Source organism: Arachis hypogaea, chromosome 2 (genome assembly GCF_003086295.3).
Source record: "Arachis hypogaea cultivar Tifrunner chromosome 2, arahy.Tifrunner.gnm2.J5K5, whole genome shotgun sequence".
NCBI classification, from domain to species: domain Eukaryota; kingdom Viridiplantae; phylum Streptophyta; class Magnoliopsida; order Fabales; family Fabaceae; genus Arachis; species Arachis hypogaea.
Window position 1 is genome coordinate 88077323 of NC_092037.1, and position 18728 is coordinate 88096050.

At 32.1% G+C, this 18728-nt stretch overlaps 1 protein-coding gene across 1 annotated transcript; it reads right to left on the bottom strand.

Moving 5' to 3' along the window:
- Positions 1–313: 313 nt before the first annotated feature.
- LOC112727505 (uncharacterized) lies at positions 314–736 on the bottom strand. Its single transcript, XM_025777274.1, has one exon. It carries the CDS (start codon positions 734–736, stop codon positions 314–316), a length of 423 nt encoding a protein of 140 aa, XP_025633059.1.
- Positions 737–18728: the final 17992 nt, after the last annotated feature.

Below are 18728 nucleotides of genomic sequence, written 5' to 3' on the forward strand. Positions count from 1 at the left end.
GTTGTGACCCTTGACACGGCGACGTATAGTTGTCCATGAATAAATACTTGCTTTGGGAGGTATAGCCCAACATGTTCAAGGATTGTCCTTGACTTTTATTTATTGTCATAGCAAAGCATAGTGATATGGATATTGCCTCTTTTTTAAGACAAATGGCCATTTAGATTTTGAAGGAGACAATGTAATTCTTGGAATTAGGACTTTTTCTCCCACACTTGAACCAGTCAAAATTTCTCCTTCAATAAACCATTTTTCAAGTTGTGTGATTTTTAGTCTCATGCCATTACATAATCCAGAGCCTTAGTTAAGATTTCTAAGAAGCATTATTGTAGCGCCTTTTTTCAACTTTAGTGTATGGTGGAAATCCTGAAAATTTAAGTGCGTTAAGGAACTCTGTTGAATAAAGTAGGTCTTGATCTTCAACATGAAAATTCGCTTTACAAATTGAATCAGAAGAGAAATAGATGCTTTCTTCAGCTGGTATCCTTTTGAATATATGGTCATTTATTAGATCAACCATCTCATTTGTTGGAGTTAAGATTGCTCTAAGCACTAAGAAATTTGATTCTCCAACATGACCCTCCAAATCTTGATATATGTTGTCAACAACAGAGCGAACACCACTATCAGTATTTTCAATCACCAAGTCTGGATCTATTGTTACCCATGCTTCTCCACTATTTGGGCAATGTTTTCTATTTCCAATGTCAAGAATCCAATTTGCAAAGTGTCTCATCTATTCTTTTGATGCAGAATCTAAATTATCTTCCTTTAACCTCATATTTTGTTGTAGTGAATGAACCTCACAAACTTGTCAAAAATAAAAAGTCTTAATACATGCTTGAATGATGTCTTGTCTATCACCCTTGGGAATAACTAGCAAAATTTGCCTGAAATCACCTCCTAACACAGTAGTTATCCCTCCAAAAGGCTTTGCTAACAATTCTTCTCGGAAACTTTTCATAATATCACGAAGGCTTCTGTCTACAGCTTCAAAGCAATATTTATTTGTCATTGGCGCCTCATCCCAAATGATTAAATATGTTTGCATGATCAACTCATCAAGTTGTGTGCCTTTTTTTTATGTCACATGTTGTTCTATTGGGTTCAAAGGTATTTTAAATCTTGAATGCGCAGTTCGACCACCCGGTAGAAGTAAAGCCGCAATACCAGAAGTAGCAACAACAATTGCTATTTTTCCTTCGGACCTGACTTTTGCTAGGAGTGTTCTCCAAAGATATGTTTTCCCTCTTCCTCCTGAACCACTTACAAAGAACAACTTGCCCAAACTTAAATCAATAGATTTAAGTAAAATATCATGAATTCCTTTTTGGTCTGAGTTTAAACCACATAATAGTTGAACATATTCATGGTGAATTTTTATCTTGTCGTAGTTTAACTCTTGAAAAATAAGACGGCTGTTCATTTGGCTTATTAATGTGTCATTAGGAATTGGCATTCTTGAATAATCTTCTAATGATTTTTCCATCTTTCTTAGAATTTGCTCAATCTCCAGGAGAGAATAGTTTTGCAATTGTTCATTTGTCAACTGTGGGTTTGGGAGATCTAATAAGCACCGCTGCTTGTATAAAATATCCTCTGAAAGTAACTTCCAATTTGATTCCCAAAGGCGACATGGATCAACCACTTCATAGTGCACTAATATGGTGGAAAATAATTGGCGAAGCTGGTTTCCTGTACCCCACATCGAAGCTTCTTTAAGGCAATCATCCCATTCTTTATCATCCTCTAATAATCCAAGTGCATAGCATGCATCTTTGAAAGTGTTGTATACAATACCATCTATTGTTCTTATTTGTTCATAAGAGCAACTTCCTCGGCGAGCCGTTCAACCAGGGATCTATCCATAGTTTTGTGTCAGTTCCCATTCTAATGAAGTAAGAGATCCCCTTAAGGACTATCTATTTGGCCGCCGATGAATTACCCCTAGTGAAGACACTCTGGTTTGAAAGGGGCCACTCTCTAGCTCTAGCTATGATCTAATTTGCTATGTCCTCATTCCAATGTTGAGCAGCATACGCAAATAGTATTTTTTCCAGTAGTAGGAGGCACATATTACATTCTGCCAATACATCTGCATCTACGTCTTCTTGTCCACAACTTTTCTTTCTTATTCCAAACATACTTCGTGGGGAATTCAGAGTATGTTAGTTGTCTGGCCTCAATGTCCTCAGAATTCACTTTCATCCACTCAGTAAACATTGTTGTCTCAATTCTTGAACGACTCATAATGTTGTCAGTGTCATATGCCCTTGAAAATAAATTGGTTGTTGATCAGGAAGGTGGAATGATAAATGCTCCACAGTTGGTTCTCGATAGAACATATCAAATTGGTAAATTCTCCAAGGAGCTTCAGCTGCAGAAATATATCTACAATCCAAGTATGCCTTTATCTCATCATGTTCCTGAATTCTAGTTTCAGATGTGGAGGCAGAATTCTGTTCATCTGAGATAACTGCAGTAGCACGATCAGAGATTTCATTGAGATTCATGATCTGATCAGACATTGATTGTCGTACTGACAAAATTTGTTATATGGAACGACATGACGATTGTCAAGTTGGAGACCATTCTTCAATATATATCTGCCATTATCCATCCTCATGTATATAGTGAATCCATCATCATCAAATGATGTGCTATCATGAAATTTTTTTGGATAATGCTTTGAGCATTTGCCATTAATCATGCTTGGAGAATTATGGTTTAAAATCCCACAAGGTCCATGAACCATGAATTTATCAACTGCACTATAAGCAATAGGATCATTTTCTTTATCTGATAATTCAACAGAAATAATTTCATCAACCTAAGATGCTAGTTGTATCTTGTCATTCGAATGTAAGAAAACTAATATATGGGCATGTGATAGTCCTCTCTTTTAAAATTCTATTGTGTATACAACTATTTAAATAAAAAAAAGTTAGAACATCTAATTGCTGATTTTAATGAAATTAATTATACAGAATAAGTAAAAAAATGACTTAAACAGAAAAAATAAATAGCAAAGGGATTTAATGTAAATCCTGTAAAGAAGGATTTAATCCAATAAGAATTATGTTATAAAATTTAAAGATTCTCAATTTTATAAATGATTGTAAAACTGAAAGAATTTATCAAATAGATAAGAATTGTGAAAAAAAATTATTGAAAGGAAAAATGTATTTGTATAAAGAAGATCAATATTTGCCGATTAAAGAAGTTGGAGAGTGTTGCGTTAACATTTAATTATGGATTTTTGAAATAAAATTTAAATTTTATTTATGAAAAAAAGCCTTTATAAATATTTGCTCCTAAATTGCACATTCAATACATTCATGGAGGATTAAAATTTTGTTTAGGTGGTAACAGATTCATTTGCAAGAATGAGTAAATATTATATTCGGGTATTGTATTTCAAAAAGTAGATGTAAATAACATAAGTAAAACATTAGAGTGATAAATGGATACATTACCGACAGTGACTCTCCCAAATATATGTCGACGTTTAATATCATTGATGAGCTCCATTAACTTTATAGAAAAAACACGATTGACAATGTCAAGTCTATCATCGCTTTTTTGCCCTTCAATATCTTCCAGCATATAATCATTTTCAGACCACTTTGGATTACCAGTAAAAGTTAGAAATAAGTCTGGATATCTAACATAGCGAGATATTGTCATTGCATCCTGTACACAAATAAAATATTTTTTTTAATTAACTATAATATTAGCAACCAATATCTTTAAAACGGGGAAAATGCAATAATTGTACACTATCAATATTTGATTTTGAAAGTATTGCTCAAAGAATAATTATTTAATTTTTAAATTGCTTTAAAACTTCTCAAAAATAATTATGGTATAAGTCAATTATTTATCTGATAGTTTTGTACTCGATGTCGAGGTCCACCCGTGTAACTTGAAGGTAGTATTGTCATTTTGCCTACATTATCTGCCATTACATCTCCTTGATTGATTGCATCTTTTAATCCATTATACAATTCAACTCGCAATTGTGTTTGATTATTTCTAATCCAATGAAGTCTCCCTTGTTTAATACAAGCATAAGCATCAACCATAAATTGTTGTAATAAATGTCCACCTCGCAAAAAAGTTTGGGATTCTCCAATTCTTTGCTAAAGACGAAAAGCATAGTATTCTCTCATAGTGATTGTTTGTTGTTTGTACCTTCTACCTGTTCATCTATTAAAATGACTTATCCCTGTCCTGAAGCCATCTTCTCCATACAAAAATAGCAAAGGATATTGTAGAACCATAAAGCCTGGATGTATTTCAGTTATTCTTTGAAGACCAGCTTTTTTATGTTCAATAACTATATCACGGTGGCATTCCTTCTCATTAGAGTACTGATCAACTAAAAGTGTTGCAACTTCTGAAGAAGGTAGGTTATATTGTCTTCCATCAGTTGCCCTTTTACTTATCAATCAAAGTTTGAAATCACAAATTCCATCTTCTTGATATTTTTCTCTAGCCATTCTAAAAGATTGAACCAAGACATTATGTTAAACATACGAATTAAATCTCTGACAACTTCCTCTTCAAGGGGGCTACTTCCATCATCATTGTTGAACATTCCTAATCTATTTGATATCTCATTAGCTGTGTCATGATATAAAGTTGTGCAAATTTAGCTTTCCTTCCATCTAAAGGAACCAAAGATCCAAGAAAATGGTAATTTTGACCATATGCAAAAAGTATATGAGCCACCATGTTTATTAATTTCATGATCAATTTTTTCACCCATAGATGTAAAAGCAAAGGCAGCATTATAGATGCAAATTTGCTTCCTAAAATTTTTTGCAATGTTGCTTCCATGGTAATCTAATAAATTATGTAACAAAGGAGGACGGGGTTTTAACAATGGCAATTAGACTCTTCCTTCCAAACAGCAAATGGAGAATTTCAGATGAGTTGTATTTATAGTTTTGCGGGTCCTTTCTTCATACCAAAGTATTGCGCCACAATACTCACAGACGCATGTTGGTCTTTCGAAATTCCATGCTTCATTTGTGAAATCTGTAAAAATTGAAATAGAGAACATAATTTAAGTGATATATTTGCAATCAAATTAAATTAGTACCTAAAGAATCAGTTTAATAAAACATTATTTGTAATAAAAGAGTTCACTCAAACATTTAGTTGCCTTAATTTTGAGCTATAATGTTAAGGGAAAATAAATAAAAACTTGGCCACTTATTTGGGTGTTGATTTGTTCGATTAGAAACAACCCTCGTTGAGAAAGTAGTTAGTTGAATTTTTGGATTGCGTGCTACAGTGTTAAAAAAAGGAAAAGAATTAATTATGAGTAATGAAATTTAAAATTTACTTTTGGAGAAAAATGGAGAAACTATTGCTGAAAGTAAGTATACTTGAATTTTGAGTAGATCGAACACATCTCTTTTGATTCAATAATCGCCTTCTTTTGTGTCTTGCCTCTCGAAACACACATATCTTTTCATCTCATTATTTGTAGTGGAAGATATACAATAAAGCCTTATTATTATGTTTTGCAAGATTTACATTATACTTTAATCTCACCAATATAATTATGCACCGTGGCAACCACAATACGTCTTAAAGATGAGCTATGAATACACGATGATTGTCCACCTGTAAACAAAAAATTTCGATGAAATGCAGTTTTAAGCAGAAAATATACAATGAAGAAGTATTAAAAATACAAATAGGCTTCTCAATTTCTTTCTCAACAATTAGATTTAACTAATGGATTGGACAATCTTATTACACAACAAACACTCTTAATTAGCTATGAGCAGCAACAATTAGAATGAAACATGTTACAAAATAATTTGTACTCACCTAAAGTGAAAGCTTACTTGGCAATACTCCTTAACTTAAACATTGCTTTCTCTTCAAGGGTTGCAAAATTATTATTGAAGTAATTTTTTTAAAAAAATTATCCTTTTTTCATGCATCGATAGAAGTAATGTGGGTAAACTTATTTACGGATTGCAAAATTAATATTGATGTGATTTTATTTTAAAAAAAATATCTCTTTTTTCACAGATTTTATGATTTTAAATATAATGCAAAAGATTTTATTTTCATCTTACATAGCAAACAACTACAACAAACTATACTAATTTTTTTCTATTAATTAGCTATGAGTAGCAACAGTTAGAACAAAACATGTTATAAAATAATTTGTACTCACCTAAAGTGAAAGTTGAATTGACAATACTTTTTAACTTAAGACATAGTTTCCTCTTCAAGAGTTGCAAAATTATTATTAAAGTAATTTTTTTTAAAAAAATTATCCTTTTATCGATGCGAAATTAATATTGATGTGATTTTATTTAAAAAAAAAATCCCCTTTTTTCACAAATTTTTATAATTTTAAATATAATGCAAAACATTTCATTTTCATTCTACATAGTAAACAATTACAATAAACTATACAAATTTTTTTCTATTAATTAGCTATGAGTAGCAACAATTAGAACAAAACATGTTATAAAATAATTTGTACTCACCTAAAGTGAAAGCTGAATTGAAAATATTTCTTAACTTAAGACATAGCTTTTTCTTCAAAGATTGCAAAATTATTATTAAAGTAATTTTTTTAAAAAAAATTATCCCTTTTTCACACATCGATAGAATTTTAGATATAATACAAAATATTTTATTTAAATCCTACGTAATGATTCGTAAATAATTACAAAAGTATTTTTTTTCTATCCGTACCGAAAATCAATACAAAAAACAGAACAAAATATGTTATAAGACTCTTTTATACTAACTAGAAGTGGAAGCTAAATTGGCACTCCTCTTTGACCGAAGATATTGCTTTCTCCTCATCCTTACTTGTCTAAATTGGATAGATCTAAGTGTTTTAAATAATTGTGTTTCTACATTTTTAAAATAAGCATCAAAATCACCTTATGAATTAATTTACAATAAAATAAGGAAGGGCAATAAAAATTATGTTAAATAAACCAAGTTGCATAATCATATGTTGGAGGCACATATCTTCTTGTCTTCCTTTTTTTTGAAAGGACTGATCAACAGAACAGAATATGTTATAAGACTCTTTTTGTACTAACATGAAGTGGAAACTAAATTGGCATTCCTCTTTGACATAAGATATTGCTTTCTCCTTGTCCTTTCTTGTCTAAATTAGATAGATCTAAGTGTTTCAAATAATTGTATTTCTACATTTTCAAAATAGGCATCAAAATCACCTTATAAATCAATTTACAATCAAATAAGGAAGGTGCAAATAAAAATTATGTTAAACAAACCAAGCTGCATAATTATATGTTGGAGGCACATATCTTCTTGTCTTCCTTTTTTGAAATGATTGCTCTTTGCCTCTTTAATCTAGCAATTTTGGGTATCAACTCTTCCAATTTGTCATTACCACTGCAAATTCTTCTAGAACAAAGAGAATAAGACATGGTCAAAGAATGATAATCTATTCCAAGTAAATTGTGGAAGCAATACTGCACATGTGGAATAACAATTTGAAAAAAAGGAACACATAAATGTAAATTGTGGAAGCAGTACTCCAAATGTAAAATAATAATTTATAATTTGATGCTAAAATAATTTTAAATGCACGTTAATTTTGGTTGTGACTGTTGGACAGAACCCGTTTAAAAAAGAGAAATGCATAAACCTGTGCTACTTGCAATGATTTCACAATTAAAATGTTATTATTTATAACAAATAAATAGGGCTATTGAAAATGATATTGAACAATAGAATGAGAAGAGTAAACGGCAAAGTTGAAAATCTTTAGAAAAATACCTGAGACAAAGTTTCTACGTTGGTGGTGCCGAATGGTGACGTTGGCCTAAGATCCAGAATGGAGCTCCGGCAGAGAAACTGCAACAGGAGGAATAGAGTTCGGCTTGGTTTCTGCAATTTATGCAATGCGACTCCGCCGGAGATGGACATCGCGATAGACAATTTGTTTTGAGGAAAATACAATGACTCATGGGACCGGAAGAGGATGCAGGAAATAGGATCTTGGTACGGAGAGGTGCAAAGAGGAAGAGGGTTTCAAGAAGTATGAGAAAGGTAATAGGCTCTTTGGTCTTCGGGGTTTTTTTGGGTAAATGTTAATTTGTGTTTTTGTTTTTTTAGAAATAAGGATTGATTTGGAAAAAGTGTTGGCGGCACCAAATGGTGACGTTGGCCTGAGATCCAGAATCAAGCTCCGGTAGGGAAACCGCAACAGGAGGAATGGAGTTTGGCCTAGTTTCTGCAATTTATGCAATGCGACTCTGCCGGAGATGGACATCACGATGGACAATTTGTTTCGAGAAAAACACAATAACTCATGGGACCGGAAGAGAATGGAGGAAATAGAATCTTGGTACGGAGAGGTGCTAAGAGGAAGAGGGTTTCGAGAAGTATGAGAAAGGTAATAGGCTCTTTGGTTTTCAGGAGTTTTTTTTTTTGATAAATGTTAATTTGTATTTTTGTTGTTTTAGAAATAAGGAGTGATTTGGAAAAATTTAAGTTGTTGGTTTTAAGTTATTTTTTTGTATTTTTTTATTTGAAAATAAAAGTTGACTTGGCAAGATTTAAGTGGTTGATTCTAAAATTTTGCCAAGTAAGCAATGTTGCTGACATGGCATTAGTAGAAGAAGAGAAATAGTTTAAAAGTAATGTGGATAAACTTATGTATCTACTTTAAGAATAGATAAGAATAGATTCAACTAAATAAGATTCTAATATAGTACAAACATGTTCAATGAGGGATGAACGTGGATTGGATCGGATCTGATATGGCCAAAATTTTGATTCAATCCGCACTGAAATCATCGGATCGGATCGGATCCAATATTTGTAGTTTTAAACTTGGATCCGATCCGCACATTTGCGATTCGGATCGGATCGGATAGCGGATATATCCGCAAAACACAAAAATATTTTTAAAAACTTATTTTTATTAAAAAAATATCAATAAAAATTAATTTTTCTATTCTTTTAAATATTTTTACTCATAAAATAATATTAAACATATTTTTTTTAAATAATACAATATATAAGATAATTATTAATTGAAATAAAATATAAAAATAATATTTACTTATTTATTTCTTTATTTTTTACGGATACGCGGATATGCGGATACCTACACAAAATCCACGATCCGATCCTATTAGTGTGCGGATCTGATCCGAGCCGATAGCCTTGCAAATCGGATCCATATCTGCAATTTTTCAGATCGGATTCGGATAAACACCGGGGATATGCGGATTGGATCCGATCCATGAACACCCCTACTTCATTCAAGTAATTTGAGTGTTATCTTGTGATCTTTTAGTATGTAATTTACCTTTTACATTCATTCAATTAAATAAGATTGTAATATACGTTCATTCAAGTCTAATATGAGAAGCAATACTCCTAAAAAAATGTAAGAATAACAATTCAAAACTCCTCCTCCTCCTCCTCCTCCTCCTCCTCCTCCTCCCTCCTCCTCCTCCTCCTCCTCCTCCTCCTCCTCCTCCTCCTCCTCCTCCTCCTCCTCCTCCTCCTCCTATTTTTTGTTATCTTGATTATCATAATTACTTAGCAAGATTAGAACATCAAATTAGAATATTCATTCTCATTGTCTTTAGTTAGTAAGTAGAAAAAGAAAAGAAGCTCTCATCAAAACATAAGAAGACATTAAGAAGACATTTATGTCTTTGTAGTAAAATTTTGGTATCAAAATTAAGTTTTTGTGTTTTTGTAGCAATATTTCGATGTCAAAATTAAAAAATTTCAGTATTTTTTGTTTCTGGCAAGAATTCAATCTAATAAGTGTAAACCTACATCCATTTAACCAAATAAGATTGCAATATAGTACAAACATGTTTACCAAGTAATTTTGGTACTATCTTGTGATATTTTAGGATGTAATTTACTTTTTACATTTATTCAATTAAATACGATTGTAATACATGTTTATTCAAGTCTAATACGAGAAGTAATACTCTTTTTTTAAGAATAACAATTTAAAATTCCTCCTCCTCCTCTTTTCCATCATCATCATCATAAAAAGTAAAAAAAAAAATACAGCATTAAAGAAGTTGTGTTTTGTAGTTAAATTTCAGTGTCAAAATTAAGAAGTTTTGGTGTTATTGTTAAGAAATTTCAGTGTTAGTTTCTAATAAATTTTGCATAATTCAAAATTCTTCATCTTTTTCTTCGTTGTCATCATCATTATCTTTTTTTGTCTCACATTATCATAATTCTTCTTGTTTTACCCTCTTAATAAGAAAATAAAAAAAATCAAATAAAAAAAACATACATAATGTTACAAAAAATCACCAGAAAGATAAAAAGGAAAAAAAAGCAGCAACTGTATATAGAGTGCGAAAAAGAAAAAAGAACGCGAAGAAAAAAAATGTATAATATCATTGGGAGTTGAAATTAGAACGTGTCTACACGCTCTCACTAATAAAACTGATTTTTGTTAGTACTGTTATTTCTTTTCCAATTGTTCATTTGTTACTTTGTTATTGTTGTAAATCCTAATAACAATAATTTCCTACATTTTGTTTAACATATATGTATATAATGTTTTCGAGCCTATTATTTGATCGTTTTCTTTGGTTTGTGAGCTTAGAGATTTTTTTGGACGGTTACTCTTGATTCCTTTCTGATTTCGGCGCTATTCTGCTTGGTCTTGCCATGCTGTTTTGTTGCTGCCATAAACAAAAAGTGAAAAACATATTTTGTTTCTATGTTTTGATATGGATTTTTCTGCTGTAAATTTTTACTTTTACAAATATACAGATATTTAATTAATGAAGTTGGCTGTGACGCCAAAAGGAAAAAAGGAATTTGTTACGACTTATCCAAACTTGTAGAAGACTAGAAGTGTTGATGTGTCTTGCATTCTTCAATAAATTCAAGTGTCCATAAAAAGGTATGGATACTTAGATAGCAATAAAACCCAACATTTGATTTGAGATGTAAGATGGTATACGGAATTGTGATCACACTTTTCACAACTCCGGTACAACTAACCAGCAAGTGCATTGGGTCGTTCAAGTAATAAAACCTTACGCAAGTAAGGGTCGATCCCACGGAGATTGCCGGCTTGAAGCAAGCTATGGTCACCCTGTAAATCTTAGTTAGGTGGATTCAATCGGTTATGAGTTTTGATAATTGAAAGATAAATAAAACGCAAATTAAAATAAAGATACTTATGTAATTCATTGGATGAAATTTCAGATAAGCGTTTGGAGATGCTTTGTTGCTTCTGAACCTCTGCTTTCCTATTGTCTTCATCCAATCATGTGTGCTCCATTCCATGGCAAGTTGTATGATCCTTTCAGTAAAAATGGTCCAAGTACGGTTTCTGCACGGCTACTCAACTGTCAGATTTCTCGTCTCGGATGAAAAATACCAGGTACAGCTACCGCACGGCTAATCATTTGTCGGTTCTCACTTGTGTCGGAATAGGATCTCTCTATCCTTTTGCACACTATCACTGCGCCCAACATTCGCGAGTTTGAAACTCGTCACAGTCATCCCTTCCCAGATCATACTCGGAATACCACAGACAAGGTTTAGACTTTTTGGATCTCGGAAATGCTGCCAATTGGTTCTAGCCTATATCACGAAGGTTCTAACCTGACGGACTCGATCCGTGAATCAGAGACCCAAGAGACTATACTCTGTCTGTCGTCCAATGACTACGTTGAACATCATGTAGACCGCTTGTGGTTGTCAGGCATGCGGATCTTGGCTAAGCGAGTAACGAAGATAGTGGGTGATTGTCACGGGTCACCTCTTCATTCTGACTTAACTGAATTAAGTACGAGAGTATATCTTGGAGAAGAAGTAAGCGTAAATTGAAAGAGAAACAATAGTACTTGCATTAATTCATGAAGAACAGCAGAGCTCCGCACCTTAATCTATGAGGTGTAAAAACTCCACCGTTGGAAAATACATAAGAGAAAATAGCCTAGCCATGGCCGTGAGGCCAGCCAAGCATAAACTCTGAAAAAGGGGTCCAAAAGATGAAATACAATAGTAAAAAGTGCTATTTATACTAAATTAGTTACTAGGGTTTACAGAAAATAAGTAACTAAGTGCAGATAGTGCAGAAATCCACTTTTGGGGCCCACTTGGTGTGTGTTTGGGCTGAGGTTTAAAGCTTTCACGTGCATAGGCCATTCTTGGAGTTAAACGCCAGCTTGGATGCCAGTTTGTGCATTTAACTCCAGTTCTGGTGCTAGTTCCGGCGTTTTACGCCAAAAAATGGTCTCTGGTGGGCGTTTTAACGCCAGTTTGGACCATCAAATCTCGGCCAAAGTATGAACTATTATACATTGCTGGAAACCTCAAGATGTATACTTTTCAATGCAATTGAGAGCGCACCAATTGGGCTTTTGTAGCTCCAGAAAATCTACTTCGAGTGCAGGAGGGTCAGAATCCAACAGCATCTGCAGTCCTTTCTCAGCCTCTGAATCTGACTTTTGCTCAGGTCCCTCAATTTCAGCCAGAAAATACCTGAAATTACAGAAAAACACACAAACTCATAGTAAAGTCCAGAAATGTAATTTTTGCATAAAAACTAATAAAAATATACTAAAAAGTCATTAAAACATGCTAAAAACTACCTAAAAATAATGTCAAAAAGCGTATAAATTATCCGCTCATCATAAGACTCTTGGTATAGTATAACACTTTATCTTTCAAAACTTTATGCTTAAGTCATAATTCAATGAGAGTTTGGTGTTACGACATAAAGTTAAAATATAAATACTTATGTATAGAAGGAGATATTAGACTAAAAACTTGTAAAGGAATTTAAGCTCTGGATAAAAAAATAATTCGTCAATCGTTCATACTCAATAATATTCATAAGCGCATCAGAAAAGTAGATAATTAAAGTTTGAAGAAAGAATAAGGATAAAGAGACATATATAAGTATATATAAATATCTATTAGTCTCGGCCTCCGAAAATTAGGCTGACTAGAGTTACAACAGTAAAACAATTTGATATACATAACCTATCTTTCCACATATACATCAAAAGCCTCTAAAAGCATGTTTTCAAAATGAATACATCATATGATTTTTTCCAAAAGAAATAGAGAATCTAAATTAAAACAGAAACACAATTCTTCTTCGTCATCTTCCAAATAAAACTCCTGCTCACTGAGGAGTGTTGGGACCTGCATCTAAAAATAGAAATAATATATGGGTGAGAACCCAAACTATCAGGTTCCCAATAGGATAAAAGTGCCGAATCGATACAATATAAGGTAGCAGGAACTCTCTAAGCAATCTTAATCTTCAAAGTTTCATTGATCCAAGTCTAGGGTTCTCACTAAACCAGAAAATGGCAACTTATCTACGAAATTCTAATCTATCTATTTATTCTCAGTTTTCCACAAATCTCTAATCACCACACCAGGAACAACCTTAAGCATCATCATTGCCAACATAAAGGATCTCTCAGCTATTCAAACTCATACAAGGCAATACAAAGAATACATAAATAGAAAGAACATATAAAACAATTAGATCAAATAGCATATAGATACAATTATTCAACAAGATAAATTTTATTGGCTGTTGGACAGAATGTTAACCACTATATATATGTCATTGCATGGGCAATTTTGAAAGTGGAGAACAAGGACAACTAGAAGTGGTTCCTAGAGTTGCTACATGAAGATCTTGGTGACTATAAGACACATGGATATAGTTTCATTTTCGATATGCAGAAGGTACTCTTCTAACTTCACTTTAATCTAGACATGATTGGTATAAACTGTTATATTGTTTGATGCACTTTATTCTAGACATGATTGGTATAAACTTTTACATTGTTTGATGTTGGGACTAATTTAGATACACAATGGTGAATGAGAAAGACCATTATGGTGAATGAGTAGTATACTTAGGGACTGTTATCGTGAATGAGTATTAAACTTAGAGACTGTTATAGTGAATAAGTAGTAAATTGATGCATTGTTATGGTGAATAATTATTAAACTATTTAGACTTAGATGCTGATCTGTGTTGTTTTTAGGGCTTAATACCTGCCATGAAAGAGATGCTATCTCACGTGCATCACTGTTGCTGTGTGTGGTATTTATGGTAAAATTTTAACAAACAGTAAAATGATTTGGAGTTGAAGGGTTTACTATGGGATTGCACATGAGCCACTACCTTTTAAGAGTTTAAGGAATACATGGATAAGATAAAGAGGTTGAATGAGGATGCATGGACGTATCTGAACAAGTGACCTAGAGAGGCATGGACAAGGTCACAGTTTAGTCACAAACCGAAGCTGGACTCCATTTATGATAATGCTTGTGAGGTGTTCAGTTCAAAAATAAAGAAAGTAAGGAAGAAGCCAATAATTACTCTTCTAGAAGATCTAAGGATGTTCGTCATGAGGACTATGGCTAAAAACAAGGTCAAATTAAAAAATTATTTAGAGTTATTACCATTGGTAATTAATTAAAAGTAGACTTAAGAAGGTAAGAAAGGGGTTCAGAAACTAGCACGCTATTTAGGCTGGAGATACAAGCTGTGAGAAGTTTGATAGTTGTTTATTTGTTTGGGTTTTCTTTTTTTGTATGTGTTTGGTGTAGTTAACTGAAGCAAGTACTAAACCAACCACAAGGCCTGCAAAATTAACACCTAGAAGAAGATCACTATTTCCAACACTCTCAACAACATTGTATCCAATGAAGGAGCAAGTTTGGCCACTGCCTCACGCTTAGTAAATTTTTTGAAATTTGTACCCACTCTTGGATTCAAGCACTAACAAAAAAAGTAAAATTTAAGACTAAGATGTTAGTTGCGAGCTAGTACTGTTGATCTTTTGTTTAAAAGCTGTGACATTGCTCACTTTAAGTTACTTTGTTTATATTGTTTAGTTAAGTATGTTATGTTATTTGGTTTTGTCAAATATTTATGATTGCATTGTGCAAAACTATAAATGCTCTCTGGTATTTTGATTAAGTAATGCTATGTATAGTTTAAATCAATTTTACTATTAATTATTAACATGTATTGTGTGTTCATTTTATATTACATTACATTATATAAATATACCATCAATAGCAGAACCAAGGAGTCCAAGAAGCCACAAGAAATAAAATAGACCTAAAACTCTTTCATTCATTGTTATGCATATTACATTGATATGTTTTTAACTCTTTCACGGTATCATTCCTATAAAAACAACAACTACCAAGAGCCCAAAACCCAGAACTTGAATAATAAATTTTAGATTTCTAAAGTCTGTTTTTAATTTGGCAAATGTAAGTCCTCAAATTTTTAGAAAATAAATCATAAATTATTTATAATTATATATGGTTTTCTTTTTAAAAAGATTATGGGACTTCATGTTTTAAATTAATTTGATTTTATATAAATTTTACTTATAATAAAATATTTTAAAAAATAAAAATAAAAATAAAAATATTATTATTATTATTATTATTATTATTATTATTATTATTATTATTATTAACGGTTTCACTAAGAAAACAAAAAATAAGAAGGAAAGAAGCTCAGTGGGATTAGAAGAAGTTAAAGCCAAACGTGGCTTGCTAATCATACATACTATATATATATATATATATATATATATATATATATATATATATATATATATATATATATATATATATATATATATATATATATATATAATTACACATATTTCCTTTCCATTCAATAACCATGACACCTAATCCTTTCTTATCACATTAATTATCATCATCTAGCTTTTTTGGATTTCATTTTTTTGCACGGTGAGAAGATAGTGACCGAGAGTGAGAGAGAAAATCGTAGAACCCTTATACCTTTCTACTTCAATTTCTTTAAATCCGTAACTCCAATAAAAAATCTAATCCGATAAAAGTGTTCGTATCCTCATCCTCTACACTTTGACATCATTTTTGTTCGATAGAAGTTAATAGTAACGTAACTCCCCTTTCTCTTGAATTCAGCCAACTGGAGTTCTAAGAAACACAGACGATTCTGAACGTTTTTTTCTTCGACAACTTGGTCAGAAAGCTTTTCCGGAGCTTCGAGTATTTTGATTTCGTACGAAGATAGTGGATAAAGCTGTGGTTACAGTTGCCGCTGGGTGCGAGCCGAGAGAAAAAGGGTTTCTTTGATTAGTTTATGGGTTCGGCAATTGAGGTAGGAGATTTATTTTTAAAACTAATTGTTTAAATTTATGATTGCCATTGAAGTCTAGTGAGTAATTGCAAGTAATTTATAAATCTCTTGCGTAATTAATTGATGAATTGGTTGAGTTGTGGCTGTGAAAGGTAATTAAATTAGTGTTACTTGTTAAATTGAAGGATGATGAGTTAGTTATTGAAGAAAATTGTTGTATTGATAATTGTTGAATGGAGTTGGATTTGAGTTATGGATGAGCCTTTGTAACAAGGGGTAAATTAATGAATATAAACTCTTAGAGCTGTGTTGATTATGCTGGCAACTTTAGTTAGTCAAAAGAAAGGTAAAATTATGGTTTTAGATGAATCCTAGGCTTGAATATAGGATTTGGTATCTGAGGTTGTTGGAAATACTTTGTGCAGAATTTCTGCAGAAAACTGCATAATTGGCAACAGAAGGAATGACTTTTTGGGAGCAGTCCAGACCTAATTTTTAGATGAAACTTTTTTTTCTGTAAAATTTTAGTGTGTCTTGAATATTCCATAAAAATTATAGAGAATTTGGCCAAGTGGTTTGGAAGATATGATTTTTTTAAAGTTTAGTGGTTGCTGCAGATCTTTCTGGTTTTCTGGTTCTGCAGTACCAATTTCCAGATGCTATAACTTTTAATTTAAATAGAATTTTGAGTTGATCTCAAAAGGATTTTAAAGATCTATCAGTATATTTTAAGTGGGTATAAGTTTTATGTTCATATCTATTTTGTAGACTTAGATAAGTCACTTGGAAGGTCGGTTGTTTGCTGGAAACTCTGAACTGGTTTATGAAAACAGGGCTCCACTTCCAATTGATATTTAATTAATCAAATGAAGTGATATGAACCTGAAACTTGTGAATTCTGAAACTTAGAGATGTTGACTGTAATCTCACCAAAATTTTTAGAAGCAACAGATTAGAATTAAAATTATTATAGAATTTATAGAAAACATGGCTGCTATCCATTTTTCGAATTTTTGTAAATGCAATAGCAGAATTTTAAAGCTTGTATAAAATTCAATTCTAATCCAAATTCAGTAAAACCTAACTTAAATTAAAGATTAATATCTCTAGAGTTACCTTACCAACATGGTTTTAGATTAGACAAATTTAGGAAATGAAAAGGAATGTAAGTTGCCTCTAAGAAAGGTTAAAGTTAAAGACAATGATATTGAGAGATATAGTGAAGAAAGAAAAATGAGGAACAAGGAGTGAAATAAAAGTTGAGAATTATATTGAATGGGCCTTTGTGCCGAGTGCTAATGCGGAAGTGTCCGCCTAACTGATAGCCTAAGATTGCTAATGCGGGAATATCCGCCTAACTGATAGCATATTGTATGTTTAATTGGGCCTTTGTGCCAAACTGCTAATGCGAAAGTGCCTGGCTAACGGATAGCCTGAGATTACTAATGCAGGAATGTTTGCCTAATTGATAGCACTGTTTCTTATTGTGATACACATTATTATGATGAGGCCTAATTGACACAGTAAAGAAACCATATTCGGGGTTCGCTCTAAGTAACGTCGGGTTGCGGGTAGACAACCGATGCATGAGTTCATGGCCTGCTTAGGAGAGACATGCATCATATTGATTGCGCATTTGCATTTGATCTTGTTTTGCTTGTTATATTTTCTCTGTGATTATGCCGTTTGACTTATTTGTCTTATTGCAATTTATTTGTTTATTGATCTGTTTCTTGTGCTGTTGTTTCTCTGTGATTGAGATTAGTTTAAGTTCGGAAATTAAAGAATGTAATAAGGTAAAAATAAAAAGTATTTCCAAAGGTTTAACAAAATGGTTTTATTGAGTAAAGTTAGTTATTTGCATTTTATTTCATTACTTTTATGGCATTTCTATTCCCTACTGAAAACTAGTGGTTTGTTCTCACCCCAAAATTCTCCACCCTTTCAGTCACACAGTTTCGAAGACTCAGTTTGAAACCGCGGGCAATTAGGAGTTTTATTTAAGTTAAGTTTATGTGTTGAGTTGCTTTTATAAAATTCCCTCGCCCTTGTTATTTAAGATTTTATTTTATACAGAGGGATATGAGTTGTAACTGAATTTTATTTGAATTATTTTGTATGATAGTTATTATTATTAATAACTATGTGACTAGTATTTCTTAGAGATCTTTGATATATGATTTTCATTAATAGAAACAAAAGTTTTTTGGCTTTTTCTTAAAAATTTAAAACACTGTATCGAACTAAAGGCTCAATATTAAATAGTAAATAAGAAAAATAAGTCAGTAACGCCTTGCTTTTAGTACGATCATGACGTGTGACGAATGGATTTTTGACGGCTTAGAATTTCACAAATGAATTCTCGTTGCAAGTATAGTTTCTAAACCAAGCAATAATCCTTTCATACAAAAAGTTGTTTGTCACTAAAACAAACCCCTAAATTTATAAACCGAAGTATTCAAACCTCGGGTCGTTCTCCCTAGGAATTGTAATGAAGTGTTTTGTTATTGGTTGAGTTATTTTTGGGGTTTTGATAAGAGGCATGAAAGATAAATGGCAAGAAAGTAAACTAAGG